Source organism: Sciurus carolinensis, chromosome 2, assembly GCF_902686445.1.
Source record: "Sciurus carolinensis chromosome 2, mSciCar1.2, whole genome shotgun sequence".
NCBI lineage: Eukaryota > Metazoa > Chordata > Mammalia > Rodentia > Sciuridae > Sciurus > Sciurus carolinensis.
In genome coordinates, this window is record NC_062214.1 from 25,114,520 (window position 1) to 25,132,656 (window position 18,137).

At 50.6% G+C, this 18,137-nt stretch overlaps 1 protein-coding gene across 3 annotated transcripts; it reads right to left on the minus strand.

Annotated features, from left to right (window-relative positions):
* Window positions 1–567: 567 nt before the first annotated feature.
* On the minus strand, window positions 568–17,740 carry Ccm2l (CCM2 like scaffold protein). Of its 3 annotated transcripts, none has more exons than XM_047540160.1 (10): window positions 17,674–17,740; window positions 14,768–14,935; window positions 12,658–12,741; window positions 12,374–12,554; window positions 11,015–11,475; window positions 7,190–7,325; window positions 5,749–5,812; window positions 3,236–3,365; window positions 2,597–2,735; window positions 568–1,707 (listed from the first exon to the last, which is right to left on the minus strand). In XM_047540160.1, the coding sequence occupies exons 1-10, from the start codon at window positions 17,701–17,703 to the stop codon at window positions 1,394–1,396; spliced, it is 1,707 nt and encodes a 568-aa protein (XP_047396116.1). In that variant the 5' UTR covers window positions 17,704–17,740; the 3' UTR covers window positions 568–1,393. The 3 variants fall into 3 exon arrangements, with proteins under 3 accessions (XP_047396116.1, XP_047396115.1, XP_047396117.1); XM_047540159.1 differs by having other exon boundaries at window positions 12,374–12,557; XM_047540161.1 differs by lacking the exon at window positions 17,674–17,740 and adding an exon at window positions 16,394–16,596 and having other exon boundaries at window positions 12,374–12,557.
* Window positions 17,741–18,137: the final 397 nt, after the last annotated feature.

Sequence of the window (18,137 nt, forward strand, 5' to 3'; positions counted from 1 at the left end):
TGGGTGGAAGGGGACTAAAACAAAATGAGACATCAGGAAGTTTCTCGAAAGGACCAGTGAGGATGGGATGATCATTTCCCACAAACTGAGCATGAATCATGGAACCGTCTGGACCCGAAACTCTAACAATAATATTACTTAAAAATTGATAACAGTATGCACCTCTCAGTAACTACCGCAGGTCTGACCACTAAAGGCTTTGTAACGTTTTACAAATATATTTTTTTTAGCTCTTCTAGGAGAGTTTCTGGCCTCCTCTCAAGCCTCCCAGACCTTACTGAAGCTGTGCAGAGCACTAGCCTTATCTTGATTTCTCTAGGTCTTCTAGCCCTGTCTCCAGATTTGACTTTCCCAGACTCCAGGATGGTGGTTTGCAGAGTTTTGGCTGTTTTTTGGTCTAGGGTTTAGGCACAGAGCCAGGCTGTAAGAGAGTTGCAAAGGGAGAATCCTGTTTCTTCCCCAACCAAATGGAGCTCCCCGACAGTCTTCTTAACATCTCCCCCACCTCAGTTCCCACCCCATTGCTCCCAGGCAAGACAGGTAAACTGAGTCAGAAGGTGTTCCATGTGGAAGGGAACAGCATTTATTGAGTGCCTATCATGTGCTAGGCCCAGTGCTAAGGTCTTGACCTTCACCAACCTCTGTAAAAATATTAGGGCTGACATGATTACAGAGATGAAAAAAGGGAGGTGATACCTAAGGAGGATCAGGAGAGTCCCACACTTTTTTGGATCTCAGTTTCCCAGTCAGTAAAATTGGACAGAGGTCTCTGAGCTAGCTTGCTTTCTTTCTTTTTCTTTCTTTCTTCTTTCTTTCTCTTTCTTTCTTTCTTTCTTTCTTTCTTTCTTTCTTTCTTTTTTTCTTTCTTTCTTTCTCTTTCTTTCTTTTTTCCTCCCTTCCTTTCTTTTCTTTCTTCTCTCTCTCTCTCTTTCTTTCTTTTCTCTTCTTTTTTCTTTTCTTTTGTTGGTGGGGTGGTGGTGCTGGCAGTGAACTGGATATTCTTTTCTCAGTCTGCCAGCAGGTGGCGCTACTCTTTATCCCACAGCCTCCAGAGAGCTGCAGAGTCGCAAGTCCCGAGAAGGAAAGGGTGTCCTGGAGCTGCGCCCCCAGGGACAGTGGGACAAAGTAGGGCCGCTGCCCATGGGAGAGGCGCCCGCCAAACCCTGGGAGACTCTCTGGTGCTTTAGGATGCAGCTTCGCACGCCCCCTGCAGGAAATTCTGGGTACTGCAGGGACCTGAGCCCCGAAGGCAGGGATGGAAACCCGCGCAGTGGAGACCTGTGGCCAGGGTGTGACTAGGGGTCCTGGGGGGTGGGGTCGCGCACCAAGCGTGAGGGAGATTCAGGGGCCGGCTGTGGGGTCACCCCTTCCACTCCTTCTACCTGGGCAGAGGCTACAGGTAGTTGTCTTCAGTAGCATCGCCTCCACCCCTGGACTCATCGTCATCATCGTCGTCATCATCGTCGTCGTCTGGGGCCAGAGCCTCGATGTCGTGCGTGATGTCGGTCAGCAGCCTGTGGAAGGCCTGCGCCTCCGGCCGCTGGGCTGCACCATCGTAGCTGCGCACCGCGGACGCCGACGTGGAGCTCATACTGCGCTTGATGCGGCCGAAGCTGTCGGTGAGGATGCCGCCCTCCCGGATGCCCACGCTCTCCAGGAAGCCCTCAAAGTAACCGATGTCCTGGTCCGGGATGAAGGGCCGCATCCCTGCAGGCCGCGGGGCACAGTGATTCACGGGGCTCAGCCACTTCCACTCCCACGAGGATGCTCCCTCCCTGGAGATCTAAGTTGAGATCCCTGCCACTCACTGGCTGTGTGGCTTTGCCCAGGTTCCTTAGCTCTGAGCAGATATGATGAAATGCTCAGCACGCAGTCAATGCCCACTGTATATATTAACTTGCTTGATATATTATTAATAATAACATATTTTTATTGTTATATTCCCATGTGTAGCTACATGAGTTTGATTAAATAACTACTCTGAGTCTCACTTTCTGCACCTGCTAAATGGGAACATATCATAGCATCTAGTTCCCAGAACTGGGGGCTTTCAAGAAGATATTTGGCTTGTACTGGGTTGTGGCTCAGTGGTAGAGCTCTTGCCTAGCATGAATGAGGCACTGGGTTCGGTCCTCAGCACCACATATAAATTAATTCATTAAATAAAGGTCCATCAGGAAAAAAAAAAAAAAAAAAAAAAAAACCCAAGATATTCGTGGCACACAGTAACTGCCAAACCGTAGCTTATCAGTATTAGTATTCCTGTTGTTTTTAGCCATCCTTACTAACCGTATGACTCCAGATGAGTTTCTTAGTCCCTCAGAGCCTTAGCTTTCTCATGAGAGCTCCCTCCACTAGCTTTGCTCCAAAGATAACACAGCTTTACCAGGACCCTGTTTTTATCAGCCATTTCCTGGCTCTGTCTCAAGTCCCTTCCCTTCTCTGCACCTCGGTCTTCTTGTCTACCCTCTGATCTCAAGACCTTGGTCTGACCAGAGACTGAAGGATGAGAAAATATTCCAAGGCCAGTGCTGGATTGCTAATGGCAAGGGCCAAACAGGAGCCTCACCAACGCCTGGGCGGGTCAGGGGCTCACCGAGGAGGAGGAACTTGCGCCGGTCTCCGTAGAGCTTCAGCAGGCCGGCACAGTAGTCCTGGATGGGCAGGCCCAGCCGGTACTCCCGCAGCAGCAGTGCAAACTGCTGGATCTCAGGGGGGCCCAGCTTGCTCCGCAGCTGCAGAGGACACCCTTGGAGATCGGTCCCAGAGAGCAGCCCACCCAACCCTTGCCTGAAAGAGCCAGAGCCCGTCCCCCAAATCCTTTCATGACCTACTCAGGGCACACCAGCCCTGTTGGACTACATCTAAGGATGGGCCGCAGACTCAAGCTGCCTGAGTCCAAATCCTAGCCCCTTGGGTGACTCCTGTGATCTCGGGTAGGTCCTAGCCTCCACCACGTGCCTTCCCCCTCTGCAACTGAGTAGGAGGATGGTACCTCTCTCTGGGTTGTTGAAGGTGCTAGAATAGCGTCTGGCATACAGTAAACACTCAATTAATGCTGACTGACGTGAGTCAAGCCCTTTCACAAGATGGCCTCAGTTTACTCCTCTTTCTCCCTGACCTCTCAGGTCTCAGGCTTCGGTACGTCCAGGACGGTGCGTGGTTCTGAAACGCACCTGCGTGGACTCCAGCCTCCTGCCTGGCCTGTGCTGTCCCAGGGCCTGCCCCCGCTCACCGTGACCATGTAATCTTGCAACTGCTCGAGGCTCAGGCCGCTGTGGTCACTGCCACTGCAGTGGGAACCATGGAAAGAAGGAGTGGACGTGCCGCTGTAACATGCTTCAAATGTGTCCTGGGAGCCATTGCTGTGGGGACAGGAGGAAAGGGGCCTTCACTTGCCTGCACTGGCTCCTCTCCCTGGGGTACGCTTCAGGTGAGTGGGCTTGGCCATCACTGCTGTGGGCCTGCCGCCTCATCCTAGACCTCATTTTGGCTTCCAAGGCACTGCATGACTTGACCTCTGGCCTTGTCCCTCTCCAGCCTTGTCCCTCACTTTGTTCCCTCTTGCTCTTTTGCATTCTCACCCAACCTTCTCCTTCTAATTTAATACTCCAAATACCTCTTGACCTCTGGGCCTTTGCACAAGCTCTTCCCTCTGCCTGGAATGCTTCTCTTCCCCTTATTTTGCTCAAGCTCTTTTTTGGGGGGCAGGGGAGCTACTGGGGATTGAACTCAGGGGTGCTCTACCACTGAGCTACACTCCCAGTGCTATTTTAAAATTTTATTCTGAGGCAGAGTCCTGCTAAGTTGCTAAGTCTGGCCTCGAATTTCGGGCTCCTCCTGACTCAGCCTTCGGAGCAGCTGGGATTACAGGCATGTGCCAAGCTCACTTTTATTCATCCTTTGATCCCAAATGTTGCCTACTCAGGAAGACCTTCCACGATCCCCCGCAAAACCAAGTTAGACCCTTTCCAGATCTTCTGCCAAACATCCCCCCTGACCACCGTCTCCCCACACCCTCTGCCATAGCACAGTGACCTTTTGTCTGCTTAGCCAACTCCCCGAGCTTTATTCTGTGTGGAATCCTTGCACTTGCCCTTCCCTCTACCCGGAACACGCCCCCCCTCATCCTCCAGGTCCTGGTTCCGGTGCCATCAGCTCTACAAGGCCTTCCTGCCTCCCCAGGTGACTGTGGTCCCCTTGACCTCTCCTACCTGGCTTCTCTTCAGTGCTTATCACCATTAACGCTCACCACTGCCTCCTGTGCTGGATTGAAACCTTGGCAAGAGCAGGGGCTTTGGTTTTCTTCTTTTTGAGTACCTACTGTGTGCCAGGCATGGGTCTTGCCCTCTGTCTTCTTTCCTGCTATCTCTCCAGCACATAGTACAGTGCCTGGCATGTAGAAGGTACTCACTGACTATGGTCTCATAAAAAATGTCAACCCTCGTCTCTAAATCGTTCTAGAACCACCTAGCATTATTACCTCCAGTGAGGCAGTAAAGCTTCCTGGTTAAGGGTGTGGACTCCTGTGTTCATATCCCAGGGCCACCGCTTACTAGGTGCTTCACCCTTGGAAAACTAAACTTGATTTCCCTTTTCCTTAGTTTTCTCCATCTGTAAAGTGGGATGATGAAACCCGTGTCAAGAATTAGAGCAATTCATATTTGCAAAGTATTTGGAATCATGGACTGTATGGAATAAATAAATAGTAACTGCTACAATGTTACTATGTAGCCACTCAAAAATAGTGGTGTGCATTATAGCATTTGGCACACAGCAAGCTCAAAAAATGTTAGTCATCACCATGATTTTCATCTGCAGAAGAATCAGGTTGTTGGTGGACTAGCCTAAGGGTACAGAAACTTAAGGCCAATCTTTTGCCACTAAAAAGGAAGAACAAGAAGGGCATATACTACTGGCAAGGACCATGCCTCACCGCCCCAAAGCCCTTAGTGACATCACTAGAGTAACCAGCTCACATGGATTTTCCCAGGACGCTCTTCTATCACTGAAAATCCCATATCCTGGGAAACCCTGCGTTCCCGAACAAACTGGGAGGATTAGTCACCCAAAATAGAACCCTGGGCAACGTCCCCAGCTAAAATTCCTTTAAGTCCTTCATGTTCCAGGCATGCTTGTAGACAATGTAATGACCATGTGACCAATAAGAGACCAATAAGATGTAAGCAGAAATTGCTGAGTGGGAAACAGCAGAACTTTTTAAAGAGGCCTCTAGCCTGCTATTGTGATGGCTGGAGCAACAACCACTATACTGATCCATGAGGTGACCCTGAGGGTGGAAGCAAGCACTAAGGAGGGTATGGCAGGAAAAGAAGAGCCTGGGTCCCTGAAAGACCACGAGGCCCTGAATTCCTGCTCTATTCTGTGTAAAATGCAAGAAAAAAAAAAAGTTCTATTTTCTTTCAGGGCTTTTAATGACACGGACCCCAAACTAGAGTAAACTAAAATTATTTCTGGCTTTAGCTGTGATTTTGGACCTTACAGGCCACCATTTCTGGATAAGTGGGAGAGAGCTGCAGGTCTCTGTGAATCCAGGTCTGGGTTGTGGTGTCCCCTGGATGCTATGAACGCACCAGAGCCTAGGGCTCAGATTACCTCCCCCTCAGGGACCTGCATCTCGACACAAATTAAGGTTGGGTCAACTTCTCCTACCCTCTCAGAGGAGTGACCTTGTTTGTGTGGGGGCAGGGTAGCAAGAGTGAAGTCCCCAACGAGGGTGGTACCCACAAGGAGCTGCAGCAGCTGAAGTCCGCGTCGTAGGCATAAGTCCCATCTGTCCGGCAGCTGTCACCTGGACCAGACACAGGGGACTGTCAGAGTGGCAAAGTGGCACCATGATCCCTGCTTCCCCTGGGCAACTCACTCCCTAGTCAGGGCCCCTTCCTGCCTGCCTCCTGGGGCCTGGGAAGAGCAGGTGAAGGGACAGGTGGGGGTGTTTGTGAACCGTGTGTTTGAGGCAAGACAAGAAGAATTTTAGGAGGGAGAAGGAAGTCAGGATGGTCAGAGGAAAACAGCACTATTTACAGAGAGCATGCCTCTTCCCAGCGGGCCGTCCCACCTCCCTCGCCTCTGCTCTGAGCTCACTCAGTGCCACTTCTCAGTGAGGCTGGTTCCTCGTTCCTATTCTCACTGCACTGTCTCTGGTTATACAGTTATTTGATTACTGTCAGCCTGCCTTGGCCACGAAGCTTCCAGAAGGCAGGGCCACCTCTGGTTTTGTCCATCAGTGTATTCGCCTCACTGGATCTGACAGGGTAGGTGCTCAGGAACATTTGTGGAATGAACGAATCTGCTGAATGATTGTTGAATGATCTCATTCGCTTGCCTATCATCCCTGGGAGAGTTGAGAGCTGTCCCAGCTCCCGGGGACGGGAGGGACTTCGGAAGAAAAGAGCCAGCGTCCTGTCGCTGGAGCTATGCAGACAGGGACCACACTGCAGGGGGCTGTGGCAGGAGTTCACCTAACGGCCTTGGGGAGGGAGGCTGTGTAGATAAAAGCTTTGGAATCCCACAGATCTGGGTTCGAATCCTGACTCTGAGCGCTATGTCACCTTCCGCAATTTACTACTGCCTCTTCTGAGCCTCAGTGTCCTCATCTATAAAACTGGAACCCTAAGGCCCCAGAGAGTTCTTATATCCATTCAGAGAATCCCCCTTGACCTTCTGTGATGGAACCTGTCCTGTGCCAGGCCAGTAGGGTAGACAAGTTGCTATGAGGATTGAATAAGATTTGACACCTGAATATTAACTTGATCGTCGGTGATCAATAAATGCCTCTGTTAATCTCATTCTCATTTCATCCCTTGACTGCATCCAAGGACCCATCTGGAAATACTGGTTTTGATTTAGGAGCCAAGTGGGATGGGAAAGTTCAGAAAGACAATTTGTGTGCTTAGGTTTTGGCACAGATCCAAAGCAAAAGAGACAAGTTCAAGTGTGAGGAGCTCAGTCTGAATTTGGCAATCTGAGCATCTTTGTTGGATGACCTTAGGTTTGAAGTCGTCATGAAGATCAAAATTTTATTTTATCTACATATTAAGGGGACACTGTAATTTTGGTAGAGATTAGGATCCAGAAAGGCCTCAGTAACCCTAAGTCCTAGGTCATCCTTCCTTCCCTGCCTCTGAGGATGCTCCACAGAAGGGAGCCCAGGGATTCGGGTACTCACTGCGGCTGCAGAGCCACGGTCGGTCAGGTGTGGACGTGTAGTGGTAACCAGCCCGGTCTACACACTCGATGCTCTGGTCTCCGTAGATGATCTGGAAGACCTGACAGATGAGTGCACAGGACTCCTCGGCAGCATCCTGGTCCAGGGAAGAGGAGCAGATCTCAGGCCTTCACCCGTCACCAGGTGTCGCCTCCTCAGACACTGTGAGCAGGCTCAGAGGCACATGGCTGTGGGCCCTTTTAAATCAACCTCAGAGGTATTTCCCATCAAAATTATATGACTACTCTCTGGGCCTCATGACTCCTTTATAGAATCTAGAGAACTCTGACTTCTCTGCCATGAAAAATGTATTCCAAATTTATAGGAGTCCTGAAACTTATCTAAAGGAAGCCCTAATTTGCCAGACAAAGTGGAACATGCTGGTGATCCCAGCAAATCAGGAGGCTGAGGCAGGAGGATTGCAGGTTGGGGGTTAGCCTGAGCAACTTAGTGAGACACTTAGCAACTTAGTGAGACCCTATCTCAAATAATAATATTAATAATAATAATAATAATAATGGGACCATGCTTGTAGCTCTGTGGTAAACTTCTCCTGGGTTCAGTACCCAGTACCAAAATAGTAATGATAATAATAATAATAATAATGATAATAATATTAATAAAATAAGGCCTATTTTAACTTAATATACAGGTATAAAATTTGAAGTTCAGAGAGAAGTATTAGTTGGGATTAGAACTCAGGTCTCCTAGTACCTACTAGGAGGAGCTATTAAAAGTATCAAGATTTTAGCCTTAACATAGTCACTACTACTGGATGCTATCTTTAGATGTGAGCTTCCTATTACTTGGTGCAAAAATTAAAGTAGGATGAATATATAAACTTTGTTCTCTGGTAGGAGGAAAGAGTTCAAGTTCTCGGGTAAAACCTCTTTGAAAGTGCACATTCTTTGAAGAGGAATTCACATCTTTATGTTCTTAAGTAAGAGACACAAAAGAAGCAATAACTAATGCAGACAGAATCTCCTCTTGCAGTTATTTTCTATTTTGTGTCTCTAAAAAGTCCAAGGTGTACATTCAAATATAACTCAGGTTAGCATTTGGGGGTTATGAGGGATTACTAATCATTAAACTGGGATCGATCCTGACGATGACCCTACAAAATGTCAGGGCAGAGAGGATCCTTATTTTATAGTTAAGACATTAAGACTTAGAGTGGGGGCTGGGGAATAGCTCAGTTGGTAGAGTGCTTGCCTCACATGCACAACAAGGCCCTGGGTTCAATCCCCAGCACCGCAAAAAAAAAAAAAAAAAAAAAAAAAAAAAAAAAAAAAAATACTTGTAGTGGGTCAGTGATTTGCCTGGCTCAGAGGACAGGTCTGTGACAGTAGATAAAACTGGTAGCACATGTGGCTCTTGCCTCTAACTCTACCCTCTTAGGTCCCACAATGCCTCGAAAGGAGGCCAGAGGCTCAGACACCCTTGGAAAGCCACTCTTATTCATTTACTCATTCCACAAGTTCTCATTTCATCCTACTATGTGGCGAGCCTTGGGTCAGGCCCTGTACCCTAAAATCCCCAGAGGCTGGTGGGGTAGGCAGGGAATCCTGTTGCCTCCCTGGGGAACCTGATTTCCAGGCCCTTCACTCTGCCAACTCCTTCCTCTTCCTCACCCTTCAGTTTGAAAAGCACAAACTCACTTTCCCAATTGAAAATGGGTCCCCTCCCCCATTCTCTATCCCTGCAATCTGCTTATTTCCTCCTTAGTCCCTGTGGCGAGGTATAATGTAAGATGCATTCATTTATTCATTCAGCCAGTTGGTATTTAGTATGCACTTATTATGTGCCAGGCATGGGTCTAGGTACCAGGGGGACCACAGAGAGCCAGCCAGAACACACAGGTCTCTTGCACTCTACAAGAAGGTCAGTTTGGCTAGAGTGGAATGAAGTATGGGGTGGGGGTAGAAAGAGGTGAACCATGGGGTCCACGGCTGGAGCTTGGATGGCCTTATAAGCAATTATAAGGATGTTGACTTTTACTCCGAGTGAAAGGAGGGGCCGCTGGAAGATTTTGAGCAGTGGTATGATGTGACTTAAGTGTTAACAGGACTGCTCTGATTTTGTAGGGAAACAGACTATAAGAAAGGGCTGAGTCAGTGATGGGGTGACAGCATGATTCCAGTGAGAGATGATGGAATGTGGGCCTGGGGGGGACAAGGGAAGATGCAGAAATGGGTTTTGGTTATATTTGAAAAATAGGGCCAATAGGATTTATTGACAGAGTATACAGGGTGTGAGAGTGTGTGAAGGAGAGAGGAGGGAGGGAGGGAAAGAGAAGCCAGGGACCACTGCAAGGTTTCAGCCTGAGCAACAGAAAGATGGAGCTGCCATTCACCAAGACAAGGGAGGTCAAGGAGCCTCAGGTTTGGGGGAGAAGATCCAAAGCTCAGGTTTGGATGTGTTAGGCTTAGATGGTCACTAGACCTTGGAATGGAGAGACTGAATAGAGATTTGGTGACAGATGAAATTACAGGGGTCCCAGTGTTTTAAAAGTGAGGAGACCAGGTGGGCTTAGTGGTGCATGCCTGCAATCCAAGCTACTTGGGAGACTGAGGCAGGAGCATCTCAAGTTCAAGGCCAACTTTAGCAACTTAGCAGGAACCTGTCTTGAAATAAAAAGTTAAAAAAGAAAAGAAAAAAAAAAAAAAAAACCTGGAGAGGTAGCTCTGTGGTAGAGCTCTTGAATACCAGGTGTAAGGCCCTGGGTTTAATTCCCAGTACTACAAACACAGGTACATATACACATGCAGTGAGACTACAGGTCACCTATAAATGAGTGTGGCTAAGGAAAGAAGATCCAGGATGATGCCGGAGGCACTCCAACTTTCAGAGGTTGCAGAGAAGAGGGGGAACTAGCTCTGGAGAAGGAGCCAGAGAGGCAGGAGGAAAACCAGAAGAATGCATAGAGCGGACCCAAGTGAGATGTCCCAAGGGGAGGGAATCTGCTGGTGGTGGAGTTTCCTGGTGACTGTTCCCCTCTCCCTCTGGTTTTTCACTGCTGTTTATATAGAGGGAGCAAGGAGCTGGAAGCCCTGAGACAGAGGAAAGCTTAGAAGGTGCCAGCTAGGCTGCATGCTGCTAAGGGAGGGCACCAAATGGCTCTCCCACCTCTGCATCCATAGCACCTCGCCCAGTGCCTAGCACACAGCTGGCACTCAATAAACACGGTCAAATGAATAAGAGCAAGGGTGAATCTGAAGAATGAGGGAGATTGGTGGGAAGGCAAGAATGGCAGGCATGTCTTCTGTCTTGCTCTCCACGTGCATTACTCTACCCACTCTGAACTTCCTGAGTTTGAATCTTGAAGTCACCATCTGCTTCCCCTGAAACCTCGCATTGGTTACCTTATCTCTGGATCTGTTTCCTTCCCTACAGAATGGGAAAAGGTATATTATTTGCCTCTAAATATTGCTGTGAAATTTAAATGCTGATGCCAACCCCCATCTGCCACGGGTTGGCACTCCACTCCTGCTGGTCTTAGTGTCCTCGTGATTGTTACTGTGGCGGTGGTGACATTGACCATACTGGAGTAGAAACAGGTCTGGAGGAGGGGGTTACGATCAAGTCTACTGACCGTTTTGAGTTTTAGTTCCACTGGGGGACCCAGGGAGAGGTGTCCCAGAGGGTACAAGGTTGGCGTCATGGGCACGCTTAAGTCCTGGGTGGGACTGCAGGAAGGAAAAGGCAGACCCCAGGAACCTTGTGAAAGAGGCGGGGTGGGCGGGAACAGTGTTCCCCAGGCAAGGCACTAGGTGCCCTCAGGCTCACCCTGTTGGCCACAGCCAGGATGACAAGGTTGCAGTAGGCATCGGGGCTGGGGTCCTGAGGGTCCAGAGGGTTGGGGCCGGGGTGGCGCCGCTCCCAGCTGCCCCCGCCGCTGCCCGCCTGCCTCCGCTCCCAGCTGCCGCCCGGCTTGCCCGCGCCGCCGCCGCCGCCCGCGTGTCGCCGCTCCCAGCTGCCGCTGAACGTCTGCCGCCGCTCCCAGCTGCCGGACGCCCGAGGCCCGGCGCGCTGGCGCTCCAGGCTGCCTCCGCCGCCGCCCCCCGCCCGGGCCTCGGCGCTCGCGCCCCCGCCCCACGCCATCCGCCAGTCCAGGCTGCAGATGGTGTGGCGCCGCTCCGCGGTGCCCACCCGCCGCTTCTCGGGCGCTGCGCCCGGCGGGCCCGGGTCGCGTCCCGCACCGCCTGGGCTAGCGTCCACGCCGGCCGGCACCGGGTCCACGCCCAGACCTAGGAGAGGCCGGGGCGGTCAGCTGCAGGAGATCGCGGCTAAGGGACCCCTCCCGAGGCCATCTGGAGGATCTCCCCGGCCGCTCTGGAGTCGGGTGTCCCTGGCCCAGCATACCTGGCCCCAGGTCCACCCGGCAGTACAGCCCTCCGGTACCTCACTCTGCACTCGGCGCCCTGCGCTTGGTCTCTGACTCCTCCCCTGGTTTTGACTCCACCCCTGGCCTAGGGGTGGTGGTCAGGTCTTTCCTACCCTCCTCACCTCACCCCAACGCCCTGGACTCAGATCTGCCTTCTGACTTGAGGGTGGTGGCCGAGCTGTTCCCTGCCTCTTTACTGTGCCCTTAATTCTGACCACGTCCCTGGTTTTAACACCGCCCCCGCCCGCCGCGACACCGACTCTGAGTTCTCTCGGGTCCTCGGCCCCGCCCCTGGCCTCGCCCCTGGCCCCGCCTCGCCCCTGGTTGTGCGACACCTTCCACCGGTTCACCAGCCGCTAGCTCCGCCCCCGCACGTGGCCCGCCCTCAGGTCGGAAGGCTCTCCTAACCCGTGGATGCAGACCTGTGGTCACACTCCCTTTCCTCACTCGCTTTAACTTAGGGCCCTGCCCTGGTCTCAGGTTTCCGACCTCTCCACCCTTCCACGGCTCCACCAGCTGGCATCAGGAAAGCCGGTCGGGCCCACTGTCACTCAACCTCGGGCTCGGTCTACTTGCATACGGCCTCTTCCGCCTGCCGCTAGTCTCAGGGTGTTGTGATCAGGCCTTTTCCATAAACCGCTCTCCCAACCTCAAGCTCCAGCCCTGCCGCAGGTCACGCCCATTCCCAGGACTAGAAGTTAGGCCCTTTCTCTCTCTGCCCTCTCTCTCGGTCCTCCGGCGCAGGGTCCTGCATGCTGTACCGGTCTTAAGCACTAGCAAGTGCAGCGCGTCGTCCTGTAGGTAGGAAGCGGCGGCGATCTCGTGTGTCGGGATGCGCAGAATGAGCTCCTCGTTGTCGCGCCAGGTGAGCAGCAGGCAGCGGGCCGACAGACTCAAGATGCTGTCCTGCTCCGCCGTGGTCTTCAGCGGCAGTTCCTTCAGCTGCTGCAGGGATAGCAGATCGTCTAAGTCCCCAGGGCGGGGAGGGTGGAGAAGGAGAAGGGGACCTGGGAGACCCTGCCCTCCTTCCTCCCCAGAGCCTCACCCTGGCGGTGTCCCGAAGCTGCAGGAGTTCATCCCGGCTGGAGGGGTTGAGTGAGGAAGTCACCCAGGTGAGGTGGCCCAGGAACTGGGTGGAAAATGGGGTATAGAGGTCACTCTGAAGCCTTGGAGGACCCTGGCCTCCTCGTTGACACAATGAAATAGGCTGGGATGAAAATATCTACATTAATAATAACCTGATAATAAATTTTATTGAACCCATCATAGAAGCCAGGCACAGTTCTGAGGGCTTTATGGTTCACTCATTCATCCTCACTTTTAAGGATGAAAACGTGGCTAAAATTCCTGCCCAGAGGGCTGGGGATGTAGTTCAATGGGAGAGCACTTACCTAGCATGTGTGAGGCCCTGGGTTCAATCCCAGCGAGAGAGAGAGAGAGAGAGAGAGAGAGAGAGAGAGAGAGAGAGAGAGAGAGAGAGAGAGAGAGAGAGAGAGAAAGAAGAGAAGAGAAGAGAAGAGAAGAGAAGAGAAGAGAAGAGAAAAGAAAAGAAATACCTACACAGGTTTATACTGCTAGAAAAGGCAAGACTGGACTCCACATTCCAGACCCCACACTCTCAAATGCTAGCTGATATTGCCTTAACACAGTCATTTTGCTATAAGGTTCTGTAAAGAAGCAAAAGTCATTATTATAGCTTTCTTTGTTTTTTTCAGTGCTGGCCTGGGAACCCAGGGACTCTGATGAAGCCCTCTACCTTTGAACTACACCCTTGGCCTCCACTCTGGTAGCTTGAAAGAACTGACCCCCTGTGAATTTCCTTGTAGCCTGAGTGACTGTCTCCACCTCCAACCTCATTGCCAAATGGATTACAAATTACTTGTCCTCTTTACGATTCCGTTACAGAAGTCAAATGAAAAGGAAAGAATATCAGATTAGTATATCATTTTGTCAGAAAAGTGATGTTCTACCAAGCAAAGTGGTGCCTGCCTGTAATCCTCACTTCTTAGCAGACTGAGGCAGGAGGACCGTAAGTTTGAGGCCAGCCTGAACAATTTAGTGAGACCCTGTCTCAAAATAAGAATTTTGAAAAGGACTGGGGATGTAGATCAGTGGCAGAGCGCTCCTGGATCCATCTCCAGTGCACATAAACACAACAAAAGAAACAGAAAAAAAAAACTCAAAATAAAAAGGACTGGGATGTAGCTCAGTGGTAGAACGCCCCTGGGGTCAATACCCAGTACCCTTGTCCACAAAAAAGAAAAATGATGCTTCGGATCAACATATTAATTCTCCATTCATTCTTCTTAAAATTTTGTTCTAATTGGTTCCATTCATTCTTAAGTGTAACTGAACATTATCACTTAAATGTTATTGAATATGAGAATTATTTTTTTCATTATTTTTAGTTGTATTCTTCTAGGTGAATTCCACCAAACTTTCCCTCTTCTTTTTATTGTCTCTGAAATTTTAGTCTCCAGTTTTTAAGTATATTTATTGGTTAGCTTTTCCCTCTATATAGGATTTCCAGATAAAATATATATGGCAGATAAAGTACAAAAATGACACTTAAATTTGAATTTCATATCAACAAGAATTTTGTTTTTAGGTTTTTTTTGTATGTGTAGTATGTACAATATTTGGGACATGTTTATGCTAAAAAAGTATTCATTGCTTATCTGAATTTCAAATTTAACTAGGTGGCCTGTTTGCTAAATCTGCAACTCTATCCCTTAGCAGTCTTCTCTGGCTAAATCAGGATCCCCTACTGCTCCTTCATGGTATCCTGGAAATAAAAGCAAAACCTCTAGGTAGTCAGAGTCCTTTGTGGCTTGCTCTTAACCTGGACACTATCAGAGTAACCACAAAGTCATTGTAGTGAAAGCTCATGGGAAAATAGAACTTTCCAGAGCAGGGAACCCTCTCCCAGTCGCTCTCCCCTGAGAGTAGGTTAGGAGCCCATGTTGTGATGGGAACACAGGTGCTCAGTGGAAGGAGGTCACTTGCTGAGGGTGCACAGTGTAATGCAGGGGCCAGGTTAACATGAACCCAGGCCGGCTTCCCATGAACCGCAACTGGTCAGGGGCTGGTGTAGGGAACAGAAATGTCTCTTCTGACCCCAAGGCTGCTCCTGTCCCTTCTCATCCCACACTCACCTTGACCTCTTTCTCCAGGTAGTCACACAGCAGAATCTGGGGGTCGATGAGGTAGTCGGGGGGATAAAGGGGCATTGAGTGCAGGGGCCGGCGGCTCACACTGGTCCGAAAGGCTGCACGGCGTGCAGCCTTGGGGAACACCAGCCTTCGAATGGGGGACACAAAGCCCTGGGGGAGACAGGGGGAAAAAACAGTAATAACAGTAATAATGGCTTCAACAAGCACTTACCTTGTTCACCGTTTTACTTATATGAGCAAATTTAATTTTCATGAAAACTTTGTAGAAAGGGTTCCCAATTTACAGATGGAGAAATGAAGTCCCAGACAGAAAGTTAGCTGGTAAAGTCACCAGCGAGTAGCAGTGGAACCAGTATTTCACCCTGGGAAGTTCAGCTCTGAAACCTCCGTTCTAATCACCCAGGTGAAGGTATGGTCCCTGCCAACCAGGTTTAAGGATTGGGTCCAGATGGGGGTAAATACAGAAAAATAGTCAGTGTGGCCCAGTGTTAGGTACTTAGGTATTTGTTAGGTTATTCTCTGTGTTTCCTTAAAAGTTAGAAATAAGTAATAAGTAAATTAAGTCTAATTCAGAGGCAACTGTACAAAAATGACCTAGATCAAGGTTTAAGGTGCACATTCCAGGGGCCCAGTGCAGAACAGTAGAATCTAAACCTTACAAGAAAGTCTGAGCACTTCTCTCAGACAGCAGTTGTCAGTGTGTGGCTACTGGACCAAAGGTGGCACCTGGGAGCTTGAGAGAGATGCAGATCCCCAGCCCCACCTCACGCTGGAAGCCCAGCAATCGAGGTTTGGCATGCCCTCCGATGATTCTGATGCGTGACCCAGTGTGAGATCCAACCCCAGAGCAGCCGTCCCTACCCCGGCTTCTCTCTACCTTTACCTGGGCAGCTTCTAAAACTGCAGGTGACCAGGCTACACCCCAAACCATGAGAATCAGAAATTCTGGAACTGGAATCCAGGCATCAGGATTTGTAAAGCATCCCTGGGTGGTTTGAGTGGCAACCCAGCTGAAACCCAATGAGGGTGCAGAATATGCAGTGTGATTACTTAGCTTCCACAGCAAGGGTGAGCAAGGACCAAGCCCCGCCTTCAGGAGCCCACATTCTAGTTTGGGTAAACAGGATACAAAGTCAAGTGCATGTGTTCATCTACTTATTGGCTCAGTAGGCATCCATTCATGGACCCTGCACTGGGTATTGGGGTTGGACCCAGATCTTGCCTCCAGGGCTTGTGATAAAGGACCTAAAATCCCAAGTCTCAGACTGTACAGTGCTGTGTGTTCTGATTCAGTAGACCTGGGGTGGGGCCTAGACTGCATTTCTAACAAGGTACCAGCGAATGTGGATACTAGAATCTGCACCCCACAGTAGCCAGTGGTTCTCAGAGCCTGACCCACAGCCAGTATCACCTGGGGAGCTATTAGAAATGCAAATTCCCAGATCCCATCCCAGGCCTATTGGATCAGAAATTGGGGGTGAGACCCGATGATCTGAATTTTGTCAAGCTCTCTAGGTGATTCTGATGCATACCCACTTAGGTTCTAGAACCTATGTCATGGAGCCCGCATGGGGTGTGTGGAAGTTCTGAGAAACAAGAGCAAAGTACCAGGGAGAAGGGGTTCCAAGCAGGTGGCACGGCAGGGGCAAACACCTGGAAGCTTCCAAGGCTGGGTGGGAATGATCCTGGGGGAGCCCTGTGCAGTCTCTTTGGGGGCTGATTATGGCGTGAACAAGGCAGGCAGGCCTCCAATGCCACATAGGTGAGTGTCCCGGGGCAGGTGATCCTGAATGTTCCAGCCCTGCCCGCTCCTAGAACTGAATAGGGAGCCTTTTATGCAATTTCACGTTAATCAATCCATTGTCTTTTTTTTAAATTTAAATTAATAGTTGTTTGTCCCACTAGACTGTAAGCAGGGCCCTTATTTGACTTTGCTCATCTCTGCATCCCCACCAGCATCAGGCACAATTTATGGGACACAACAGGTAAATATCTATCAAAAGAATGAAGCGGCTGGGTGCAGTGGCGCATGCCTATGATCCCAGCGGCTTGGGAGGCTGAGGCAGGAGGATCACAAGTTCAAGGCCAGCCTTAGCAACTTAGTGAGGCCCTGTCTCAAAATAAAAAAAAAAATATAAAGGGCTGCGGATGTGGCTTCATGATTAAGCACTCCTGGGTTCAATCCCCAGAACCCAAACAAAACAACAAAAACCCACAACACAACAAAACAAACAACAGCAACAACAACATGAACCAAGAGAGGACACACACGTTTGGAGGCCCAGTGATGACATGGGTGCCTTTTAGGATGCCTCTGACCCAGGCTTCTTGGGGAAAGAGGGCTCTGTGTGGATGGGGGTGGGGTGGGAGTTGGCATCTGAGGAGCTCCCTGAACCCCAAGAAGACGAGATGCCCAGAGAAGCAGACTAGAAAAGTTCTGAGTCAGGAAGGGGCGAAGATGGAGGGCTGGGACCTCGGAGTTGGCGCTTGTGCAAAGGTAAGGAGCAGCAGGTGTGGTAGAAACACCGCAGGGGGCAGGCAGGAGACACCCCATGGCAACTGCTGGCACAAAACTGCCATGTTGGTGGGGGAGCAGGGGAATGGGTCCACTGTGTCCCTCCCTCTGAAGTGGAGGGACCGAGGAGGGAGCCACCGAGAACACCGGGGAAGCACGTTTCCTTGTCTCTCTGTGCAGGGATGGCAGAGGCCACCGCAGGTAGAAAAACAGGCAAGGGAGTCCAGAGCCCAGATGTCTGGCTGCCAAAGGTAGAAAGGACGGTCCTTCCAAATAAGACGGAAGGCCACTTGCCATCCCCACCCCCGGGCTCCCCCGTTCCTGGCTTCAGGGACATTGCTCTACCCCGTGTCCCTCTCCAACTCCCACCTACCTTCTTCCCTTTCTTGACTTCATATTCCATGGTGAAGGGCCCTCTACTCCTGTCACCCTCCCAGCCACCCCCTACCGCCCACTCCGCCCCCAGTTCTTTTGTTCTTTTTCCTGCCTGGTCGGAAACTCCACCAGCACTGCAGTTTTCCTGTCCCTCCCATCTGATGGGGCGGGCGGTGGGGGACACAGCCTTGGGACTCTACCCCCGAAGGCTGGAAGGTCAGGCAGAAAGGCTCAAGGCCTCCAGCCAGAAGGCACGCTGTGGAGGGGCTCGGCAGTGGGGTAAGACTGGAGAAGATTCCCCCGAGTTTGAAGCCAAATCTGGAAAACTCTAAGTTCCAGTTCTACTTCTGCTATCGACCTTGCTGTGTGACCTTTGCCAGTCAAGCCAGTTCCCCCTTTCAGAGCCTGCTGCCCCCTCCTCTAGAAATCGGGAGTGAGCCTCGCCTCCTTCTCTGGGTGGAA

What these genes read in the sequence shown, in the direction of transcription:
- Ccm2l (XM_047540159.1), bottom strand. Translation starts at nt 17,703, where the DNA reads ATGGAATATGAAGTCAAGAAAGGGAAGAAG. An exon ending in CTTGCTAGTGCTTAAGACCG is followed by an intron (nt 11,476 to 12,373) that starts GTACAGCATGCA and finishes GGCCTCTCCTAG; the next exon opens with GTCTGGGCGTGGACCCGGTG. An exon ending in ACCGTGGCTCTGCAGCCGCA is followed by an intron (nt 5,813 to 7,189) that starts GTGAGTACCCGA and finishes TGTCTGGTCCAG; the next exon opens with GTGACAGCTGCCGGACAGAT.